At 42.9% G+C, this 23,088-nt stretch overlaps 1 protein-coding gene across 1 annotated transcript; it reads left to right on the top strand.

The window, feature by feature from the left end:
- Positions 1-929: 929 nt before the first annotated feature.
- On the top strand, positions 930-22,582 carry UBE2D3 (ubiquitin conjugating enzyme E2 D3). The gene is given in 9 exon segments (XM_015862118.2): positions 930-1,150; positions 1,152-1,258; positions 1,261-1,424; positions 14,643-14,706; positions 14,794-14,825; positions 17,063-17,140; positions 17,925-18,030; positions 19,384-19,477; positions 21,083-22,582. Coding segments are annotated over 9 exon segments (897 nt in total). The 5' UTR covers positions 930-944; the 3' UTR covers positions 21,129-22,582.
- The last annotated feature ends 506 nt before the right edge of the window (positions 22,583-23,088 follow it).

Below are 23,088 nucleotides of genomic sequence, written 5' to 3'. Positions count from 1 at the left end.
TAACACACAAGGCAGCAAATAACCGACAGCAGCGTTATCAGGCCATTATAACCAATTCGTTGTCGGGTCATCGTCCCTCAACCCGGCCCTTTGTTCCAGGGCCGCGGCTCCTCCACGGGACCCTCCTTCCCCTGCAGGGCCCTGCGGTGCCGCTCGCAGCACACAGAATCACAGAATGACCCGGGTTGGAAGGGACCTCAAGGATCATGTAGTTCCAACCCCCCTGCCTGGCAGGGCCACCAAACATACACATTTACTAGATCAGGTTGCCCAGGGCCCCGTCCAACCTGGTCTTGAACACCTCCAAGGACGGGGCATCCACAACCTCCCTGGGCAGCCTGTTCCAGGGCCTAACCACTCTCCTAGTGAAGAACTTCCCCCTAACATCCAACCTAAATCTTCCCTCTTTTAACTTAAAACCATTTCCCCGTGTCCTGCCATTGTCAGCCCTTTCGAAGAGTTTACTCCCCTCCTGGGTGTAGGTTCCCTTCAGGTATTGAAAGGCTGCAATAAGGTCACCCCGCAACCTTCTCCAGGCTGAACAAGCACCACGAGCCCGGGACAGGTCCGCCTTATTTCATGTTTCTGTACAGGAGGGGCAGCGCTTATTTCTGCAGCAGCGCAAGGACACCGTTCTGAGGCGGCGCTTAGTGCTCCCCCGCGGAAGGATACCGCCGCGTCATAGCGGCGCTGTACGCCCAGCCGCGGCCATTTTGTGCGCGTAGAGCTGCGCCGCGCAGGGCGGCGGTCAGCAGGCAGTACGGGGGGGGGGCGGCGCAGCGCAGAGCGGAGCATTGCCGTGCTGTGGAGCAGGACACAGCACAGCACGGCACAGCCACCGCCCGGCCCTCCTGTCCCCTCCCAGTCTCCGTCCGCAAAGCTCTCTCCCACCTCTCGCGAGACACCCCCATCACCCCGCACTCCGCTGTGGGGGCGGAGCCGCCATGCCCGCTGCCTTGGCTCCCGCCCCCCCCGTTGGCAGCCGGAGGTGTGGCTGTGTGGCTGTGCTCGGCACGCTCCGCCCGCTCCTCCCCCGTTCGTTCCCGGCTGGCGGTACAACGCGGTGCCGTAGCGGCCTGCTCCGCTCCGCTCTTTGTCGGGCGTTGCCCCGCGGCTCCCCGTTCCTTCAGCCGCTCCTCCCGGCGGTGACGTGACTCGTTCCCAGCCGCTCGTCCCGCCGCCCGCATCGCTCCGTTGCCCGCCGCGCTCCGCTCCGCTCGGGCGCCCCCCCCGGCGGCTTCCGCAGGAAGGAGCGGCGCGGTTCCCCCTCCCCCTGCCCGCCTTCCTTCTCCTCCTCCTCCTCCTCCTCGCGCCCTCCTCCCGGCCCCCCCGCAGCGCGAGCGGAGCGCGGAGTCACCGCGGCGCACAGACGGCCCCGGCGGCGGCGGCACTCGCACACAATGGCGCTGAAACGCATCAACAAGGTGAGCGGCCCGCGGCCTCCCCTCGCTCCTCGCCGTCCTTTCGGGTTCGGCCTCTTTATTTTCGCGTTGTTTTTTGTCGTTTCATCATGGAGGCGCCGCGCTGCGCCACGCCGCCCGCCGACGGCACCCGGCCGCGCTCCCCTCGCCCCGCCGGGCCCGGAGCTCCGCCGCAGCCCGCCGGCGGGAGGCGGCCCCGCCGCTCGCGCTCAGACCTCGCCGAGCCCCCGCCCGCGGCGGATGGAGCCCCACGGCCGCTCCGGGCCCTGCCCCCCCCCCCCCTCTATGTCGGAGCGGGTCCTCCCGGCCTCCCCGCGGCGTGCGGCGCCTTTCCCGCATTGTAAGATGGCGGCGGCTCGGCGGGTCCGGGCCCTTTCCGGGATCCCGCGGTGCGCGCACTGCGCGCTGCCCGGAGCCGGGTTCGGCCCCACCGGCGGCGGAAGCGCCGCGCCGAGCCCGCGCCTTGCACAATCGGGACCGGGTGGAGCAAGTTCACAGCTAAGTCGGAAAAAATGCCGCGGTGATGATGGCGTGAGCCGTTTCCAGCGAAGGAAGGAGCCCGCCGGCTCCGAGCTCGCGGGCGGCTGGCGGGGCAGGCTCTGCTCCCGGGCCGCCGCCCGGCTCTCCTCGCCGGAGCCGGCAGCGCCGTGTGTGCCGTTGTCGCCAAGATGGCAGCATGGCTGCGGCCCGTTCCGCGGGGTGTGCCGCCTGCAGCCGGGCTGTTACAGCGGGCTGGAGCGCGGCTCTTTGGTGGGAGGATGCCCCCGGGCATTGTACGGCGGCTCCCGGTTAGTTTTACTTTCATGGATGTCTGCGAGTTGACGCGCTCCCCAGAGGATTTCAAAACAGCTTCTTTAGAATCTGCTGTCAGAAGTTGTTGCCCGTATTAGCGGTGATATCACCCGAGTTGTGCACAGCCAGGAGCCTCCCTGGGTGCTTTGTCATCAGCTCGTGCTTATGAAACACTCGCGCGCTGCAGGTAAGAGTTTTCTGCTAAAGGGAAGGGGTGATGGTTACCTAGAGGAGCCGTTTGCCTCCCTCGGCATCATAACGTGGTGCTCGAAACCTTAAAACTCTTCAGCATAACTTGTCAATGAGGAAGCCCTCCCTGGCTGTGTGCTCTGGGCCTGCTGCGTGTGCTTCCCAGGCCCTCGCTGGTTGTGCTTCCCCTTGTGCTGGGGTGTAGGGTCAGAGGGTTGGTACAGGGCTTTTGGTGTGGGCTGGCAGTTTGTTTTGAAGGTGTTATTTTTAGTCCATTTCATCACAGGGTGCTACAGGATAGGCTTCCAAATTCACGTGGGGTTTACGGTTTCAATTTTGTTTTTCCCGATGCGGAACATCAAAATGGTGCTGTGTAGCAGACCGAAAGCATTGCTTGCAAGCTGCTATCTTTCAAAGCTGGGTTTTTAATAAGAACATTTACTGGGATTGAGGCTGGCATCCAAAAAATAGGAGAAATAATTTTGTAATGAAGCTGTTTTGAATTTAGATTTTAATATTACCACCCTGTAAAGCCAGGGAATGGCACTCTGTTACTGGTAATCTGGGATTCCCCGTAAGGTCACAGATCAGACCTTGAAACTGTGCTTCCTTATAGTAGGCAGCTGGCACCAAGTCAGAACAGGCTAAAGAGAGACCAGGACCTCAGAACATTGTAATCACACATGGCTGATTGGGTCTGACTCGTGGCATTACCTGTCAGGGCAAGAACTTGTCATTGCAGCAGGTGACGTCCCAGACTCACTTGGGAAGGTACTTTCAGGCTCTTTGATTCCATCTTTATGGACTTAGGTAAAATCCTTTATTGCACTTCATAAATCAGACTCTCAGATTGTGTTGGAGCATGTGAATGCAACCTGAAGCATGCTACGCGTTCACAATACAGCCACCCCCTCCTTCTCATGTAACTCACAGACTCTGAGCTTTCTGGCTCAGACACGGAAGCACCCAAGAATTGCTGTGTTGGGTCCCTGCTTCTGGAACGTGCTGTTAGAGCTCTCCCAGCAGGAATCGCCAGGTACACAGCCGGTCCCAGGAAGATGACGTTATGCTCAATCTCATTCTCGAGTCTTTGCCATCTGCCCTGAGCGTGGCCTGCATTCAACTGGCAGAGCTCTGCTTTATTGACACGGTGTGTTTTACAGAAGAATGGCAGCTGTCTTATTATACCGCTCAAGTGCTTTTGCTGTGGAATAATGGGAAACTGGATCTTAATTTTAACGGCTTCCTTTCATGAGAATGAATTTCTTTTTTTCCTTTAAATAAGCATAATGGCAATGAAATAAATTGAACAAATGAAGCTTGATTCATACTCATTTGATTTATAAACGTGCAGCCCATCATTGCTGCAGCATTGACACTTTGGCCCTGATGTGTTACATCTCTGGAGCAGAGAAACTTTCATTACACTGGAGTGTGAAGTTGGGAATATATAAAACAGGTAAAAGTTGTGGAGGTACATATTGGTACATATCCATTCTTTCAGCATTGCAAACATTCATGGTGTAGAAGGCCTAAATACAGCAAACACAGGAGGTGGAAGTTGTACATATGAAATGCCCTTTCTGTGAAATCCATGACAAAGCGTGTGCCAGCTGTGTTCTGTGTCCATTTGGTTACACACTACAAGCCATCATCTTTGTGCTGGGGGCCATTTATTGGAAAAACTTGAGGAGTTGGCATCCTGGAAGCTGAAGGCTGAAGGTGGCAAAACCATTTATCTGTGCTCAAGCACAGATAGGCGGCTTCCACTGGCAGTAGCAGACTGGAGGCTGAAAAATGATTTTCCTCAAGGTTACAGCCTCCGGCTCTGTTCCTAGAGGTGTATTTAATTGCAGCTTTATTTCTCCCCCCTCCTCTGAATGCTCAGAGTAAGGGATGCTGTTAGCCCTGGAGACAGTAACATTTTTAAGGGATGGAATGCAGCGTGCAGGGATGAAGGGAGCATGACAAATCGGTGTCACTTTAACCAAAGCTGTAGCTTTTGTACAGGTGATCCAGGTAAAAGGTTATAAAACCTACTTAGTGTGTTTCTTTGTAACCACTTTGGTTTTAACTAGGGACAAAAATGTAAGAGCTCAACTAGTAAAGCTCTTGGGAGTGAGGTTTTCTCTGATTTAAAGGTGCATTACTTTATTTTGGGAGGTAGTTTTAGGCTTAGTTTGCCTCATTCAAAGTTGTTTAATAACTTGATTTATCTTATGCTTTGAATTCGTATCTAGAAATAAGTCTAAGTTTATATGGTTAGAGCTCAGAAAATTAAGGTTAACTAGCCAGTGAAACATGGTGAAATGCTTTGTGAATGCATTGAATGTGTTGCATTACCTTTTGACACTTATTTCACTGTAGCTGTTTTTGGGTATGCATGGGTAGGCCAAGTTCTGTCTCAAGCAGATAACGCCATGTGGCTTCACCACTCTGTGGTTGGAAAGGTCATCTTGGATTGGGAGTTTTCAAATCACGAGGTTCTAATGTGTAGCGTTTGGGAAGAACTAGTGTGGAACAACTTTGGTTTTTTGTTTGCTTGATTGTTTTAAACCAGATTAAAATGATTAAGCATCAGCTGAAAGCTGCCATCGGTTAAATTCTGTTTAGGATTAGATAGTCAGAAATTACATTTGTGTTACAAAATGAATCCTGAAATGCAAATAATACTCCTGAAGTGGGTAGGTTTGATACCTGTGTTCAAGTCCAGTGCTTACTGCGAAGGTCCTACTTCAGGAGCTGGTCATTCGTGATGAGAGTGGAAAATTAAGGATTCCTTAACTAGGCTGTTTAAGCTGCAGGGATGTAAAGATTTCTCCCCACTAACTGGGCATTGTGCTTGTGAAATGGATTCCCAGTCAGCACAGATCTTTAAATCTGTGTGTTGGGATGGGCGGAGAAAGGGGCTGTAATCGCACTTAAGTAATTTACAGAACTTTGGAGATCAATATGCCATTAGATAGGTACCGTACCTTACAAACTGACTCTGCTGTGCTGAAGGGTTTGGGTGGGATAATGCGCTGGGTAAAAGGTTGTCTGGCCAGTGTTTTCTTTATGATCATTCCAGCTTTTAAAGATTTGTTTTTTGAAAGCAAGCCAGTGCTTTTGATATTATTCCCTATGCGAATATCTCTTCCGCAGGAGAGCTGCTGTAGAATTTTGTGACATGAGCTCCCTTCAGCTGCCTGCAGTCAGTGAGCAGAGCCGCAGCATCAGTGCCCTTCTTTGCTCTGTTACAAGAGTGGGTAACCAGCGGTGGGGGAGGGGAAGGGAAGGCTGCAAACAGCTGTAGCAGCAGCTGCAGAATGTACAGCAGTGACTTGCCTCCTGCCCAAGGCATCTATCTTCCCCTCCTGCCCTGAGCACCTTAGCAGCCCCTGTGCCCGGCTGGGCTGGGCTGTGCTGAGCTGAGGAGGGAAGGAGGGGACGGAGGTTCTACACCCTGCAAAGCCATGATGACAGCTGCTAAAGGGGAGTGAAAAGGGCAGAGCCTGTGTGCGGTTCAGATTAGTGTCTTGATGCGCCATCTCAGATAAATCTTTCTGTTGCCAGTGTTAAGGTTTCACTACTTTAACTGGCTGCCCTGTGTTTTGCTGTAGTCCCTGTGCGTCAGAGCTGGCAGATGGGAGCATGTGGTGTGCACTCCGCTGTTAGTTCTATCTCAGCATAAGCTGATTTTTGTTGATGGTTCAGCCTAACGTGCTGCACCTTACATTGAAACATCTGAGTTATGGGTGTGCATTTTGTCCTGTGATAGAGGTGACGTAGTCATTTCCCTGTGTAATATGTAGAAAAAACTAAACTAGCTGCAGTAAGAAGAGAGCTGCTGTGATAATGTGCATATGTTTGTGGACAGCAGTGTGTTCTTAAATATAGTTGCTGTAAAAGCCAACTTGACAGAAGTAGAGAGTATTCAGCTATATTAAATGTCATGAGTCGGATAGTTTGTGAACTTCTTGAGCCTCCATTTAATACCTCAAGCTCTAAATGGGAATTATTGGCGGTGGGTTTTATTTTCTGTTGGTTTATTTTTCCCAGAAAATCTTCTGTGGGTTTTTCACGAGCTGCTGTTTCGTGACGTGAGATGTGGCAGGTTGTGCTGAGCAAGCCATTCAAAAAGCTACTTGAAATTATGTTCACAAGTTGAAGTCGGCATCCATGTCTTTCTCAGCCCTGTGTGAAACACTTCAGGACAAAGTTTGTTACTGGAAAGTGAGCCACACGGAGCATTGCAGGATTCCAGCTGAAAAGCTGAAGGGAAAGGAGATGTTTTTTATTAGTTGTACTGTTTTAAGCATTACTGAGAGCCTTCTCATCAATTGTAAGCTTTCATATTAAAATTCTGTGTAAAGGAAACCTTGGTTCTGACCTTCATCCCTTTGAGAGACATGGTACATTAGACTTCTTCAAGGTTTCCTCCAGTTTTTTCCAATGCAGTTGGCTATTTTTTTGTTATAGTTTTAAGCAAGGGGGGGATTTCAGTCTGCTTTTCAAGTGCTCTGACCCATTGGAAGAGTGATGAAACAGAAATTTAATCCTTTCCCGAGCATCTGGACACCAGAGCTGCAGCAGAACTGGGGGTGGGTACTGGCACACTGTAGGTCAGCTGGGTGGAAGGGGCATGAAGGCTGTGCTGTGTGCTGTGCTCAGCTGCTTTTATGGGGAGCTTCCTCTGGGCCCTGCAGCTGGGCTGGCCAGGTGCTCAGCACTTTGTCCTATGCCAGCAGCAGCTTCAGGTTCCTGGTAAACAGTCTGCTCTAAGGTAATACTTCCCAGCTTTTGCTTGCTTATCCAAGCAATAATGCCAGCCAGTACTGTAAGTCAGATGACTGCAAGCTTTTTTCACCTCTTAGTCTTGGGCTTGCTGTGTTCTTTCACTGAACAGCATAGGAGAACCTCCTGAATTCTGTTGCAGCAGCTCAGGGTGACAGCTGCAATCTCTTCATAAATACACTTGTTTGTTTGTTTTTTGTTTCTGTCTTGTAAAGACCCTTCTGGACACCCGTGTTCTCCAGGTAGCTGAGACAAGTGTCAGGGCATCTGAAGTTTACCTCAGAAATTACCTAGGAATGTGTTTACATCATTGGCTCGCTATGAGTAGATGTACTTAATTGCCTGGACAGTCCTCATAGTTCTGCCTCTGCCACTTGCTGCTCTGAATAGAGACCCACTGTGGTTGTACACAGCAGCGTAAGATGGTAGCAGAATTGTGCAGCTGTAAATCAGATAGTGAAAGAATTACCTCCGTGATGACATGCTGTCATGTTCATGAAATATCCCTGTAATGGAATGTATCTGTCATTTGCTTTTGTGTGCATCTGGGAACTAATGCAAAACGAGGAACAGTCAAAGTCAAATGAACTTTGTTAAAGGAGAGTTGATTTTCATTTAGTTTAAATATTTAAATGTTAGAATGGTCTTCCAGACTACATCTAAACAACAGATCAACCACATTCCACGTCATTACAGATACGGCATTGTTCATCACAGTATTAATTTGATGACTTTCTGCAGTCCTCTTTTCCATGCCTTTTTGAGAACAAGGAGAATTCTTGCATTTTAATGAAGAGGAGACTTAGAGGTTATGCAGACAATTAAGGCCTCTTGTTATTTCTGTCAAAACCTTCCCCATTCACTGCCATTCCTAAGGTTGTTATTTGATGAAGCCTGCTGAATTCTGGCGTACCACTGGATCCCAGATACCTGCTGCTTCTGGTGGGGGCTTCGAATGCTGGGCAACAAGATGGCGGGAGGCCCGCACCTCAAAGCCCAGCATCCAGCTCCTATCTTGTGAAATTGTCTGTTGCCATGCCAAAATCTCAGTCCTGAGCAGTGGTGATCCAACCACAGTGCCACACTTTGAATCTAAGCTTTTTCCAAGAGCATCGTTTTGAGTTTATCTGCTGAACTGAATGTGCCCCTTCCTTCCCCAGTCATCCAGTTTCAGTTAGCTGGGTATAGCACGCTTTTCCCCTTGTGGCTGGCTTTCACTGCTGACCTTTGTCTGGGAGTGCTGCCCTGTAGTGCTGGGTCACAGAACAGATGGTAGGTATGGTTCTCAGAGGAGAAATCTGTGAATAAACTGCATGACAAGTTCCAGGGCTCTGGTACAGAGAGCTTGGGAGAGGCAGAGGTAAAACACCCAGTTGTCAGTGAATGAAGATAGTTAACAGGTGCTTTGCACTTCTCCTTCAGAACATTTTAGTCAGTGTGCACTGTGTCCTGTGCTGGAAGCTTGTGTTTTAGTAGTGCTGTTATGTTCAGAGAATGGTAGCTCTTATGTTACATATTAGAATTCAAGTGCGTAAAGAGGTCAGATTTTCTTCATCTTTGGTAAGATAGCTGTGAGGATTTTGGTTACTTTGGAGTCAAAAAAACAACACCTGTACTTTCAAGTCCAAAGTCCAGCTGTAGGTGAGTTGCTGCCTCCTTTTTGAAGTTTGTTCTGAACACCTTTTTAGTGAGTGACCTTTTTATCCTGTCTCATCTGCCAGTTTGCAGAGTGAACTCTGGGAAAGTTTGGAGTTGAATAGCGCCACTTCAGCTGCAGTCACAGTGAGATTTGCTGCAACCATTACCTGCATTGTACACCTTCCAAACTTGTGAGTGGGTGAGAAGAGCTGTGGACAATAGCCTCATTCACCCGGGTCTGGGGTAGTGGAAGGGAGGTTCTTGAAAAGGATAGCTTGTAGACGATGGAGTAGTTGGTATCATAGGCCAAGCGCACAAAGTGACTTTATTAAACTTACACAGCAATCTGGCATTTCCTACTTTGATTCCTAGGTTTAAAAATTGGGTATTTCAGTGTCTATTTTTTAATACACTGTTATGATATTGTTGCCAGATATTGTGCGATCAGCATGCAGTGGGTAAGCTGAAAGCCTCAGTTTTAAAGACTACTGAAAGGATAGGCCCGAAAATTAGAACATGCAAAGTGATGGTGGGGGTTATCAATGCTATGTTCCTGGTTGTGGTGCCTTGCATTTCTTAAGAAGTACTCTGCTCTTTGGCCCTTGCTGTTCTCTGTACATTTCAGCCTGCATCTTTATTATGAGTTATCACTGTACATATCTTTTTCTTAGTTTTAAGCGCTAGACAGAAGGCCAGCTTGTTTAAAACTAACGATTTTCTGCTGGTTACGCTTGTCATGTGTATTGTACCAGTATGTTCCTGTTCGCCTTAAAAATCCACATTTTTTCAAACTGTTATTTTCTGCTTCCAAGAAAAGTTAATTTTCATGCTAAAAGAAATACTGTGAATGCAGGTGTGTGGGATAAAGCAGCAGTTCTTTGCTGGCTGACTCTTCTTAATCTTCAAACAGGCTTAAATGTTCTTCCCCTCTGTTTATAGCTGCTTCCAATCCTTTCTTTTTTAAGCTGTTTTCAGCAGTGAGTTAATGACTAAAGACTAATGAAGTGATGAATTTTTGGATGCTTAGTGTTTGAACTGTTCATGACACAGACTGTATCAGACAAACACCCCGATTAGTAAGTGCTGCCTTTTCATTGGCTGTAAGTGGTGTTTCTGTTTGCTTCTTGGTTTGCTGTGTGTTTTTTTAAACTTCATGTGTAACTGATTGTTACCTTTCCTTCCCTCTCCAATACAAGCTAACATCTGAAAACCTAAAGCAAATCATCCTTGTTCTTACTTGACAAGTCCAGAAAGCTTTTAGTTTATGATTTCAGCAAGTAATTGTGTTGCAGACCAGCATTAAATTTAAGTGTGTGTTTATGTCTGTAAAGATGACTGGTGTTTTGCCACTCTGTATTTAAGTCAGTTGCTACCATCGTTGAAAATAAAGCTTTGGCTGTTTCCATCTTAAACTAGAAAAATGCAGCAGTGGAGCCACAAGGAGAGTGAGTTCTGAGAAGCGGGAAGCAAAGGAGCTGGCACTGACTGCTCAGCTTGGTTGCATGTGGGAAGGCAGTTTCCTATGCAGCAAGCCATCATTTGCTACTGGATTTGCTGAGGCTTGGACACTATTGTGAGAAGAGCAGCTTGTTGCCGTCAGTATTTACTTTCACGGTCTTGCTTGTGTATTTGGGTGAGGCATCCTGGGCCATTCTTTGAACATTCCTTGAATTTCCTTCACCACTTAAAATGACTGCTGTCATCTTCTTGTAAGCAGCTGGTGGAGAGGAATTGTGTGAGGCTTCGGCAGAGCTTTTCTGACAATTTGTTTTTGAAAAGCGGCCTTCCTGTCACTTACAGTATCACCTGGGATCTTAGTCCTGCATTCAGTCACGTGACAGGGTTTTAGATCTCCAGTAGAAGTGTATGCCATATTTTTATGCAAAACAAGCAGCTAGTTATTGCTTTAAGTACTTGGTTTATTTTTTTGGCTAATGTGACTGATCTTATATAGAGAAAGGTGTGTGGGAATTTTCCAATAAAACTGTGTTTACTACAGCCTTAATGTGAAGCTGGCAGTAAACCGTGCCATGTGGTGTGGAAGCGGGGCTGTCTGTTGTTATACTTACACTTTTCCACCACTTTTCCAAAACTGGTGCAAAACTGTACCTGTATGTCATCCTGTACATGCTACCGCCATTCTCTGGCATGGGTGCTCACTCCTTAAATAGTGCTTAAACCTGCAAAATGCTGTGTGACTAATCTTCCCTGGGGAGGAGCAGGAGCTATCGCAACTTATATTTGGAAACTGGGGCAGCAGTGGTGATACGCTGGAGCTACACCGGAAACCTGCGGCAGAGCCAGAGACTCCTAGTCATGGCTGTAATTCAAGACTCATCCTTTCCAAGTGGGTGTGCAGTGCACCCCTGAACCAGCCTCTGTGCAAATGTTTCCACGTAGAGCCTTGGGAATTGGCTTCATGGGAAAATACCTATTTTTTCCTAAGCCACCTGGAAAATGAAAAATAGAGCAGCTGGCTCCAGGAAAGTGTGGGTTCTGCTTCGGGTATTTTTAAAACAGTTGGAGGTGTAACTTGGTGTGTACCTTAACAAAGGGAAGAGCCACTGAAACTGGGTGCAAGCAGAAAGCTGCAAAGCTGTAGATAGGCAGTGTAGCAGAAGGAATGTGAACATCATAAAGCCCTTATGCTTAGAGCAGCACTGGGGAACATTTTTAGCATTTTATATTCTTAAATATTAAACACCACTTTATAGAGTGAAACTTGATGTGGTCGTACCTTATTAGTGAGAAATGGGTGAAAGCTGGGGAACAACTTGGAGCTTCTGTCAGCCCCTGGCAGTTACCAATCTTAGTTCTGCTTTAAGAAATACTGTCAGACAAAGTATATGCCTATTGTGGAATGGCTGGTATCGGCGGCTGAGCTAAGGAGGAAGGTCAGTGTTGGGTCTGCCGCTGTGTTGCTTGAGAGGAGGCTCCTCCCTTTCCTGAACAAATGCACTGTGTCACAGCTGTATGTCTGTGCCTGCCCAGTTTCTAGTTCTTCCAGTTCGCCCCTTGCATTCAGTAGAGCTGTAGCTTTCAGAAACAGGCGCCTCTGAAGGTTATGGAGAGAACTTTGTGCCCTGTTTTTAGAACAAGCTCTCCCTCCTTTTGTGTAGCTATGAGGCGTCACACACTACCAACAGGGTAAATAGCAGCACAGCGTTTCTGGGAGCAGGAAGAACTGGCTGCTGTTGCTTGTGTCTGCCTCAGTTCTTCCCCAGCACTTACACTGCTGAGACACACAGCTCCCTTCCCAGTTTTGTTCTTATGACTGAGGTACCTAAGGGATCATGAAGAGAATACAAGAATGAGTATTACCTCTCGTGTATTTCTGACTTTAGTCAGTAAATCCACTTGTTCTGTGGTGGAAATACTGAGTAATGTATCATGTTCCTACCCTTATCTCTTCTTTGAATTGCTTTGTTTAGCACAGTTACGTTCTTTTGTACTTCAGTGTTTTGGGACAGACAAAACTTGAGACCTTTAGTTTATGAAAATCACTGCTTGCCTGTTCCATAGATAAAAGGGCAAACTCTCTATGGACCGGTATTTTGAGTCTTGGACTACTGGAGCGTGCAAACTCAGGTGTTTCAGTTTGTAAATTATTCTTAAAATTACTCAAATGTTTTTTTTTTCTTTCATGAAATTTTCACTGACTTCTTAAATACTTTTCTTACATTTGCAGCCCTTTACTTACTTTTCCTACTAGAATTATTGATATACTCAAATTTCTCTACTGTCTTTAAATGTGTTTGTCAGCTGCAGTTTAACCTGGTGCTGTTTTCTTGTTTCTCTGGAGATAGTAGTACTTTTGGAAGAGCTCTCTAGGTTATTGTTCATACCTCTGGCATTCCAGTTGCAGGCTGGTCTTTTCTTGCCCTTTTTGTCTTCATAATTTCTATAAACTTTGTGAAGAGCCATTTCATAGTTCTTAGTTCCAGTAATAGTTTTCCAGAAATAGGATCTTCTTCCCAGATTCAATCAAATAATGCAGTAATAACCGCATAAGTACTTTAAAATATAATAGTCTTTCTGCATCTTCCTTTGCTACAGTTTATTTTAAGGGACAAAACAGCCAGAGGAATTTTTTTCCCGGATATCATAAACAATCAACTGATCATTGTTTAATTGGAAAGGCATTTGGATGAGAAGCCAGCCTGCTCAACAGGACTTCCTTTATTTGCTAAGTGTATGCTGAAGGGAAACCTGAAAATAAAAAATAAATTTAAAAAAGCTTTCAATATGACAGATTTTACATTTCTTCTTTGTCTTAATGTAGATTATCTAAATGTAGTCTAGCAGGTCTGTGGAACAACACGTGGGCCTGGGCAGAGATTTCATGGCAGGAATAAGTATGTCCCAGGGACCCCCCAGCAATAACAGGGGAGTGCTGTATGATAGAAGAGTGCGCTGTGGAGGGGTTCTCTGTGCTCCAGAGAGAGCTGTTGTCCACTCTGAATGAGTGTGATGAGAATCAACATGTGTAAGGAGGGGGGATGATGGTCTCTGGTGTTGTTAGAACCTGTGGGTTTCTACATGCTGGAGTAGTGTTTTTTCTCTCTCCCTGTGTTTGTGAGTACAAGACATTCACATTGGAAGGAACGTACTTTTCTTCTCATTTTGTTTTGGCTTACATTTACTAAATTTTCATCTGGTGTAGAATTTGTCAAATCTAAAAGATAGACATCAGAATTTTCCCAGGCAGAGCTGGTTGCTGTCTGGTCCAAATGTGCCTGTTTCCAACATAATAGGTCTGCCTGGGTTCCTTAGAAGTCTGAGAATGTAATGGAAAGTTCTTGTATTAATGGCTTGTGTGGGCCTGTAGTAAATAACTTGGGTGCGACTGCTAATATCTAGGAGAAGGGCTGAAGGTTTTCCCCATTCTTGTGACTCCAAATGCCTTGACAAGTGCACTTTTAGGTAAGTTCTTGAAGCCATTTTTAGCTTCAAATACCAGCAGGAAGGAGGGAAGGTATTTGCTATGTTCTCTAACTGAAAGCCAACATTCTGTTAGAAAACACACCATCCAGTCAAGTAAGTAATCTACAGAGTGTTCAAATGAATCCAGAGTTTCTGAGATTCGTCACCGTGATCTTGACATTAAACAAGGAGTCCTCCATTCTGAGTTTCTGTTTTTGTTCCCTATGAAACAAAAGAGGAGGGGGATCTGGTTTCTGCATCTTAGTTATTCAGAATTTTGAAGGCACGATAGTCAAAAGTGTAAAGTTTAAAATAAAAAGTGCAGATGCTTTGCCTGGTTCTGATATTTGTCCGCATCTTCAGTCTACTTGTCTGCTTTATCTTATGGAAAATATATTCCTGCTGGAGGCAGTGGGGAAAAAGGTAACTGAGTTTCTGGTTGTTCTGAATGTTAGTATTGAGTGTTATAGACACAGTGCTTTCTGTGTCGTGAAAACTAACCATAGCTTTCTCATTTCCAGCTTAGGGCTTCTCTGGCTGAGACTTAATCCTTGAAAATCATGATCAGAAACTGGTCAGACTTAGCCCGCTTCAGGCTCAGTGATGTCTGTTCTCTTTTCCCCTTTTCCAGTAGTAGTGTCTTAAGAGGAATAAACAGTATTTTCCAAGTATCGTTGCCTTTATCTTAATTGTTGACCTTTGTGTTCAGTTTAGCCAGTTGTCTTTTACAAAGACGCTTCTGATACTGATCTGTTGATTTAATAGTTGTTGCTTCACATTATCTTGTATTCATACATGGAGAAACTTTTAGAGGTGTTTTTTTGGACATGAATTGCAAATGGCTGTTGAATTCATTAGAGTTCCTTCTCTGAACAGATCTTTGTTTTTTTGTTTCTTCCTAAGGAACTTAGTGACTTAGCTCGCGACCCTCCAGCACAGTGTTCAGCAGGTCCCGTTGGAGATGACAGTAAGTAATCTTAGGTTTTTTTAGTTTTGCTCTACTAACACAAAGCATACCATGCCTAGATAATAATGCGGAGTTTTTCTTTTGTAGTGTTTCATTGGCAAGCCACAATTATGGGACCTGTAAGTATTCTAATTCTTGTGATGTAATATTAAACCAGTAGTTCCTATTCAGGAAGAACCTGTTTTTTGTTGTTGTTTTGTTGTTTTTTTCTAACTCCCATTATCAGGCAATAGCTCTAGAGGTATTCCTTATAGTAACAGGAAATGAAAGAACAACAAAACAGTCTGAACACAGTTTTGCTGCTGGGATATTTGTACTGAGACTCGTACTGGGGCTGAAATAAATTCTAGAAGTATGTAAGCTGATATCACCTTCTTTCTGGAAAATTTGTTCGCATTTAACTGTTTCTACACTTTGAGTTATGACTGAGAATCCTGTGTGTTAAATGTACAGTAGACAGCTGAAACCTGAGTATTCGTATTTCCTTGTTTAAGAAGGCAAATACTTGTCCTGACTAGCAGCATAACACAGAAGCACTTGACATCTGCAGTTCTCAGGGCTAATTAGCTATATTTAGAAAACTTTTTATAACTTGAAACCAATATCAGATGCCAGTAGGTCCGGAGCCCCAGAGTTATTCTTCTGGTGAGGCTCAGAGTAGGAATTAAGTATCAATGATGTTGAATTGCCCTAATTCTGTATAGCTACAGGCATGCTTTACTTAGATCCCTACTAAAAGTTTGCATGTCAGAGGTTGGCTTCATTGGAAAAATGGCTTCATTCCTGAGTCCCTGGTCTTCATTGATTGTAACGAAGCGCCTCAAAAAGAAAATCATTTGAAATACAAGACATGTTCTGTGCTGTACTGAGTTTGATTATATGTACCTGGTGTCTGCATGGTTATAAGGTAATAAACATCAGTTGAATTTTAAAATGGCATTATTTTTAGCTTCTAGCTTAACAGTGTACAGCTCCTTTCTTTCCCTACATGGTTTCTATGCTGTCTATCAAAAAGATCTGCATTCTTGCTTCAAAATTGGCCTGACAGTGTGGGGTTAGCTCTGGTGCTGCTTAGTGCCTTCAAGGGTAGTACCAAACATCGGGCATTCCTTCTCTGTTGTAGGGTATTACACAGGCTGTGATTTTCTTAATGAGATGTGAGAGTGCTTTATTAGTTCGTCAACTTAATTTTTAATATACTCTGGGAGCAGTTTGCTCACACACTTGCTAAAATGTGAAGTTAAAGGGTTGTTTCTTCAGTCCTCGTATGGTACCCTTGACCATATGCAAGAGGTTGCATCTATTGCTGGGTTTTTGGTAGGGTATTGTGTAACAGATGCAATCTGTTTGTTTTCGGGTTTTAGTCCCTTGTGTTGTGTTGAAGGATTTCATTTGCTGCTATGTAGCTAAGAAAGACGTAGTGTCTTCTTACACTGATATGAAATGTTCTTACAGTGAATGTAAAGATTCAGTTAATGGGGAATTCAGAAGTGTGCTCTGTGTCCCATGTTCATTTTTGATAGCCATGTTCCTGGATTTTGTTGTAGTTTTCACTTTAAACAGCAAAATTATTGTCTTCGCTTAGGAAGTTCAGTTGTAGTTTCAAAGAAAAAATTATTGCAACATATTCTTGTAACTAGTAACTTACGCAATCAATATTTAGTTGCTCCATTTATCCTCTGCTTTTTATATGCTTTTTCAAAAAAAATTGATATTTTAATAGTTAAGACCTGAATTAATTATTCCTATGGTCATTGCCTTGTTACAGGGCTAATGTGCAATACTCCTATACCTGATAGTGCTGGACTTTGTTTCTGTAAAAGAGGAAGAATTCTCTTTAATCTCAACGTGTTTTGTTTTGACTTCCCCCTGTTCTCACACCCCCTGGAACAAGAAGTTAGCTCTGTATTGTTAGCTTTTTGCAGTGCTAAGCAACACCTAAATTAAAGGTAGAACTTATGGGAGGTCCTTGGCTGTAGTAAAATTGGGTGGTTATAACAGATACACTCCATACACTATTGGCTTTTGAACTTGTTAGACAGTCCTTTCACTCACTCTCTTACCCTTCAATTGGGCCATTTCAGGGAGACTGAGGTGCTTTTGCCAGATTGTTCTGAGTGAATTGGCAGAGAAGTTTTCTTTGAAGCATCAGCTTAGAGAGGTCAGTCTGGAAAGAAAAATGTCTGTTAATATCACATACCTAAGGAAGTAGTAATTCAGTGCAACAGGCATAGTTAAAATTCATGTAATAGACAGTTCAGCCATTGAAACAAGTTTCTTTATGTATTTAAAACAACATCATCTTGGAATTTGTCCTAAGGATGATAATAGGAGAATTATTTGTTTACTTTGGCAGAATGACAGTCCATATCAGGGTGGTGTATTCTTCTTGACAATTCACTTTCCTACAGACTACCCTTTCAAACCACCTAAGGTAAGTGTTGCTTTTGCATTTGTGGTGTTAGCTGTCTTTAAGGAACCAACTAGAGGCTAGAAAATGCCAACAACTGTGTTCTGATGTTGTCAAGGATGTGCTTTTTTTCTGCACTCTTACAGTATCTTAAATGCCCAGGTCCCTCTCTATAAAATACAAAATAGGTGTGTTGGCATGCATTTTTAGGAGAAAATTCATGAATTCTAAATGTTGCAGGTTAGTGTTTGGTTTTATTTTTGTTTTTCTCGATTGTTCAGAAAACTTACTAGGTTTGTGTTACAACAGAATTCTTGCTGGGGGTGCTGTCAAGTCTTACAGTAAAGCTGTTTGGGTTATTCCATAAAAACATGACTCTTGGTGAGTGCTTGAAGTCGATGATTGTATCTCTTAGAATTTGGCAGTAGTTATAAAGTAGTAATATCTGATAAAACTACCAAAATGCTTGTCTACCAGTTTTCTTACAGCATGGAAGTGCATGCTGGAAGCAACCACTACATTTGGAATTCTTTAGCTTTGTGGTGGCACTGTTGCTATGGTTCAGACATTTCGGTTGAGCATCCTCATCATCATGCAGTCAGCTGTGATTAAAGCACGGCCTACCACCTGCCCTGTCTCTGAAGTAGAATGATAGTTGGATATTGAGGGTACTTTCTGTGAATCTCTGATAGGGCTTAACTGCTTAATTGTTTTTTTTAGCAGGAAGTGGAGCTGACAGCTTGACTGAGAACAGAAGATGATGTCATAAATCAAAACAAACTCTTTGTATCTTTTCTTTTTGTTACAGGTTGCATTTACAACAAGAATCTATCATCCAAATATTAACAGTAATGGCAGCATTTGTCTTGATATTCTAAGATCACAGTGGTCTCCTGCTTTAACTATTTCTAAAGGTAACTTTTGTGAGGGAGAGATGTTTCTGTTTGGTGTTGGATACTGTGCTTCTAGCTTTAATTCTCTAGAGTTCCTGCCCATCTCCTGAGTTTTCCTTTAAATCCATTCTATGTCTCTGCCAATTTGATAACTATGTCTTAAAGTATTTGTAAATGAAGGTTTGTTTTTTCAAATACCTTCTTCTCGCCATTTGAAAGCCTTATCTGGCTGCTTACTTGCTGCACTGTTCTTAGCAGAACATGTACTAGCTTAGCCCCATTGTAAACTACTGGCATTTGGATTGAAAAAAGACTGTGGTTGTCCTAAAGTGGAGGCAGTGCTTGTTTCCCACTCTCCATGTAGAAATATGTACTGCATATCAATTTAAAGATGGCTTTCATTTTTAGTAATAAAGTCTTCATAGTTTGGTTTTTGTTGGGTTTTTTTTGTGAGTCTGTCTAGGATTGCATGCTGTGCTATGTGTTTGCATCTCTGCAGTTAACAAAAGTGGTTGTTCATAAGTGCTGCTTTCAGCTGCTGTGCACTGGCATTGCATGAACTTCATGAACTAAACTTTGTGGTTACACTTCAGGATACGTTGATGTTATGCTGCAGTAAAAGCTTTGTCTATTTTTTTTTTCCCATTTTAATGTACTAAATAATATTGGATGCTCAAATGTTTCTGTGATGATCAGATTCTTTTTTGCTTCAAAGATACTGGTACTTGTAGCTTCAAAAGATCCATCAAAGTGCTCCTTTGTTTGTAGAACTCGTAATTCCTGTCTGTGCAAGGTGTAGCTTTGTGATCTGGATGTGGGTATCCTACTTTTTAATGTTGTCACTATTGTTTTTCTTTCAAAATTGCTGTGAGAGTAGGGGATGCAGACTACATCAGTGTTACTCTTCTTTACAACCACCATGTAGCTTTATTGGTGCAGAACGGAGTATATTGTCTTAGTACAGAGAAAAAAGTCAACCTGATCAGAAGTAAGTGAATGAGACTTAGTTTTAGTAATTAAAACATGGAGAATTCTTGTCATCAGAATACATAATAACATGCTTTAAATTGACTGCTGCCTTTTATCACAGTGCAGGGAATAAAAAAGTGCTGTTCTTATGCATGCTAACTGAAAGTTAGGGGAATTGGTGAAAAAGAAAACAAAACAAAAAAAGCCCCCCAAAATTATGGACTTTTAAGTGATTCATATCTTGTGTGTATTTATTTATTTAAAGTGGGTTGCAAATTTACTTTGGCCATATGTCAAGGGAAAAGTTATTTGGGTTCTCTAGCATCCTGATGTTGTGCTAATGCAAGAACTATACTTGAAGATGATTGCTCATATTTTGCAATTGATGTCTGTATTTTTTTACAGTTCTCTTATCCATTTGTTCACTGTTATGTGATCCAAATCCAGATGACCCTCTAGTGCCAGAGATTGCACGTATCTATAAAACAGACAGAGACAAGTAAGTAAAGAGTTGCATAAGAGTAGTATTCTAACAAACTTGAAGAGTGCTTTTTCAAACAGCAGTTGTACTGAGCGAGACTTTTAGTGGGAAATCTGAAGTGGAGAGAGCTGTGTGTCTATTCTTGATAGTAATTTAAACAGTGGGGCTTAGTATCTTTGAAGTTAAGGGATCTTTTTCTCACAAGTATGGCAGTATTTGAAAGTACATGTTGCCCCATTTATTGACTTACTATGCGTAAGTAGGACAGATACGCAGATGGAGGAAAAGACAGCTTTGTTGTTTTGGTGCTCTTTTTAGTAGCAACTTGGTCTTTAATTTGAAAATTTCCCCTTGAAAAAAGCTTCGTAAGTTTTTCCTATCTGTGTTGAAATGATTGTTTTTATCTCTTACATGTTTTTTTAACTTTCCACAGATAGAATGACATAAAGTAGCCTTTGTTTGTTTTATATAAATATATTAATGCTAAATATACTTGTCCAATTAGGTACAATAGGTTAGCAAGAGAGTGGACAGAGAAATACGCTATGCTGTAGGGTAAGAATATCTGCACATTATGGTGCATTTAACAAAATGGAAACTTGTCAGCACTTGAGTGCTGCATGCTTTAAGGCACTGGATTAACTAACAGATAATGAATGGATCAGTTTCTGAACTTGAATATTTAACAGCTTGATCTGTGGTTAGTGTGAAATGTATTGGCCAGTCACTATTTCTCACAGATACTGCTCTTGCATGGCAACAACAACAAAAAAGTATGAAATTATTACTGAGTTTGAGCCAGCTTGTCAACTTGTTCTGTCAAGTATTTACCCAGATTTTGCCAGAATTTCATTAAAAGTGATGCCCTGGAAGCAATACAATGTAATCAGTCCTCATGCATAGGTATGCAAAAAATTTGGGCAATCCAAATTTCAACTTCTGTTTTTCACCAGTGTCTGTCTTTTGTATATTGCAGACTAGGAAAATGTATGGGGATTATGTTCTGCTTGTATAGTTCAAAATTAACTTCTTACTGACAAGCATGGAGTTACGTATAAACTAATTGTCAGCTCAGTTCCTGTGGAGGAAGTATTAATTGAAGATAATATCCTTTTTAAAAATTATTTAAGCAATATATTAATGTGGAAAGAAAGTACAAAGTATGAAGAAAATTTACTATTTTACTGTTAAACAAGAAATTTGACAGATTCTAAACGAGATGATATTATTAACCAAGTAATCTTTACTTATGGCATGTGATCCCCTGTAATCTTTATCTAAGAACAATATTTAAACAGAATGTTCCCTTTGCCCCTCCTCCTCCAAGTGGTCTATATTGCTCTCACCAGAGTAGTTGTTCACACCTTCCTTGAGCAGTTATTCACAGCAGACCTCCAGCAAATATGCTTGACTTAAGTTTGAACCGTTTCATATAAACGTAAACAACATCCTGGTTAGTCTAGCAGGGATTTGAGTTTTTTCCCTTTATGTTATTAAAAACAGGGACTTTCCTTTACGTGAAGAGAATCGGGAGATGGGGTGAAAGTAATACTTAATAATTAACAGTTTAGGGGATTGTTATTTCCATGCTGGCAGTAACTCAGTTCTTGTTGTTCTTTGCAGGTACAACAGAATATCTCGGGAATGGACTCAGAAGTATGCCATGTGATGCTACCTTAAAGTCAGAATAACCTGCATTATAGCTGGAATAAACTTTAAATTACTGTTCCTTTTTTGATTTTCTTATCCGGCTGCTCCCCTATCAGACCTCATCTTTTTTATTTTTTTGTTTACCTCCTTCCATTCATGCACATGCTCATCTGAGAAGACTTTAGTTCTTCCAGCTTTGGACAATAACTGCTTTTAGAATCTGTAAAGTAGTTACACAAGAACAATTGCCCAAGATTCAGATTTATTTTTTTTTTAATGGAGCATGTGTATTATGTGGCCAATGTCTTCATTCTAACTTGGTTATGAGATTAAAAAAAAATACATTCCTCATTGCTCTAACAGATACTGAAGATACCACCTGAAAGGGGTGAGAGGAGATGGATGTTCAATTTTCTCCCATCAAAGAAGTAACATTGCTGTAGCAACATCCATCTTGTTACAAACCTTCTAGTGTTAGAGAACTGAGGTTTTATTATATACATTTGCTCATAACTGATACGTCTGGAGAATTGGTACTGAATCTATAGCATCAGCAGAACAGAAAATGTGATGTATCTTATGCATGTCAATAAAGGAATGACCAGTTCTTGTTTTACAGAGAATGGAAATTGGAAGTCAAACATCCCTTGTATTCCAAAATAGGGTCTAAGAACATTTTTGTAATTCATTTAAATTTTGTTAGGAGGCTTGGAGCTATTAGTTAATCTGTCTTCCAAAACACTGTTTAATATAGCACTGAATAAATGATGCAAGTTGTAAATGGATGAGTGATCAACTAATAGCTCTACTAGTAATTGATTTATTTTCTTCAATAAAGTTGCATAAACCAATGAGTTAGCTGCCTGGATTAATCAATATGGGAAACAAAATCTTTTGTAAAAGCAAAGCTGGTTTTTGTATATACTGTTGGGATTTGCCTCATTGTTTAACATCAAATAATGATGTGAAGTTCAATAGAGTGAATCTTTTGCCATTTTCAGTTATAATGCTCAGTCTTTTGCAGGTTGACACATTGTTCGGCCTGATGTATGCAGAATTAATAAGCTAACATAGTAGTGTAGCCTTAGTAGCGTGCTACACGTGGTGCTGGGATTCCAGCGTTCAAGGATGGACTTGGGACCCAGCAGATCTGAAGTGGTGTATTGTGGAGATGCTTCCTGATGCACCTGTGTTTGCTGACTGAGAACCTTTTTCTTCACCTTGTACGCTTGACAGCTGAAAGATCTTAATATGGGAGTAATCATGAGGCAAAAATATAAAATAAAGTACTGTTTTGATGTGGGAATTGTCATGAGGCTGTGTTGAAGTGAATTTACTATGTGGGATGTTCGTTACCATTGAAAAGGACTTGTTCAGCCATGCTGCCATTTTACATTAATGACTATTTTAATGCAACAGACACTTTCCTCATGTCAGGTGACTAAACGTGAATAAAGACTCATTGCTATTGGATTTTTGTTCTACAAGAAGCATTGTCTTGTGCCATTAGTTAATCTTTGCAGCAACAAGGGCATTATTAAGCATCTGGCTCTCCTGTTTCCTGCCTTCTTCCTTCATATATTTCCTTGTTTGATTTTTGTTTGTTTTTGTCTCTCTCCATTTTTAACATCCATGGCTTCATTTTCTCTAGTCTTGTATTATCAGTTTATTGTGCATCTGTGACTTCGCACGGCACCACTTCTGCACAGCTTATAGTTATGTACATTCTGATTCCTTGTCCCCACATGGATGTGGAAAGCTAGATGTAAAATAAATGTTAAACCTTAATTTTTATATATATAAAAAAAAATTGAATATGTAGTTTGGACATGATTTGTTCCGGTTTTAAAATATGAAAGTGAACTTTAAAGAAATAGTTGGCTTGAAATTAAGAAAGCCGGGCTGTCTTTAACAGTGCATGCATCACTGAAATGACGTATACAGGTTTGTTTGTGAAGCTGCAGTTTGTGTAGTTTTTT

This window comes from Coturnix japonica, chromosome 4, assembly GCF_001577835.2.
Source record: "Coturnix japonica isolate 7356 chromosome 4, Coturnix japonica 2.1, whole genome shotgun sequence".
In the NCBI taxonomy this organism is placed as follows: Eukaryota; Metazoa; Chordata; class Aves; order Galliformes; family Phasianidae; genus Coturnix; species Coturnix japonica.
Note: the sequence above shows the minus strand (reverse complement) of the source record. Positions and strands in the feature narration are given on the sequence as shown.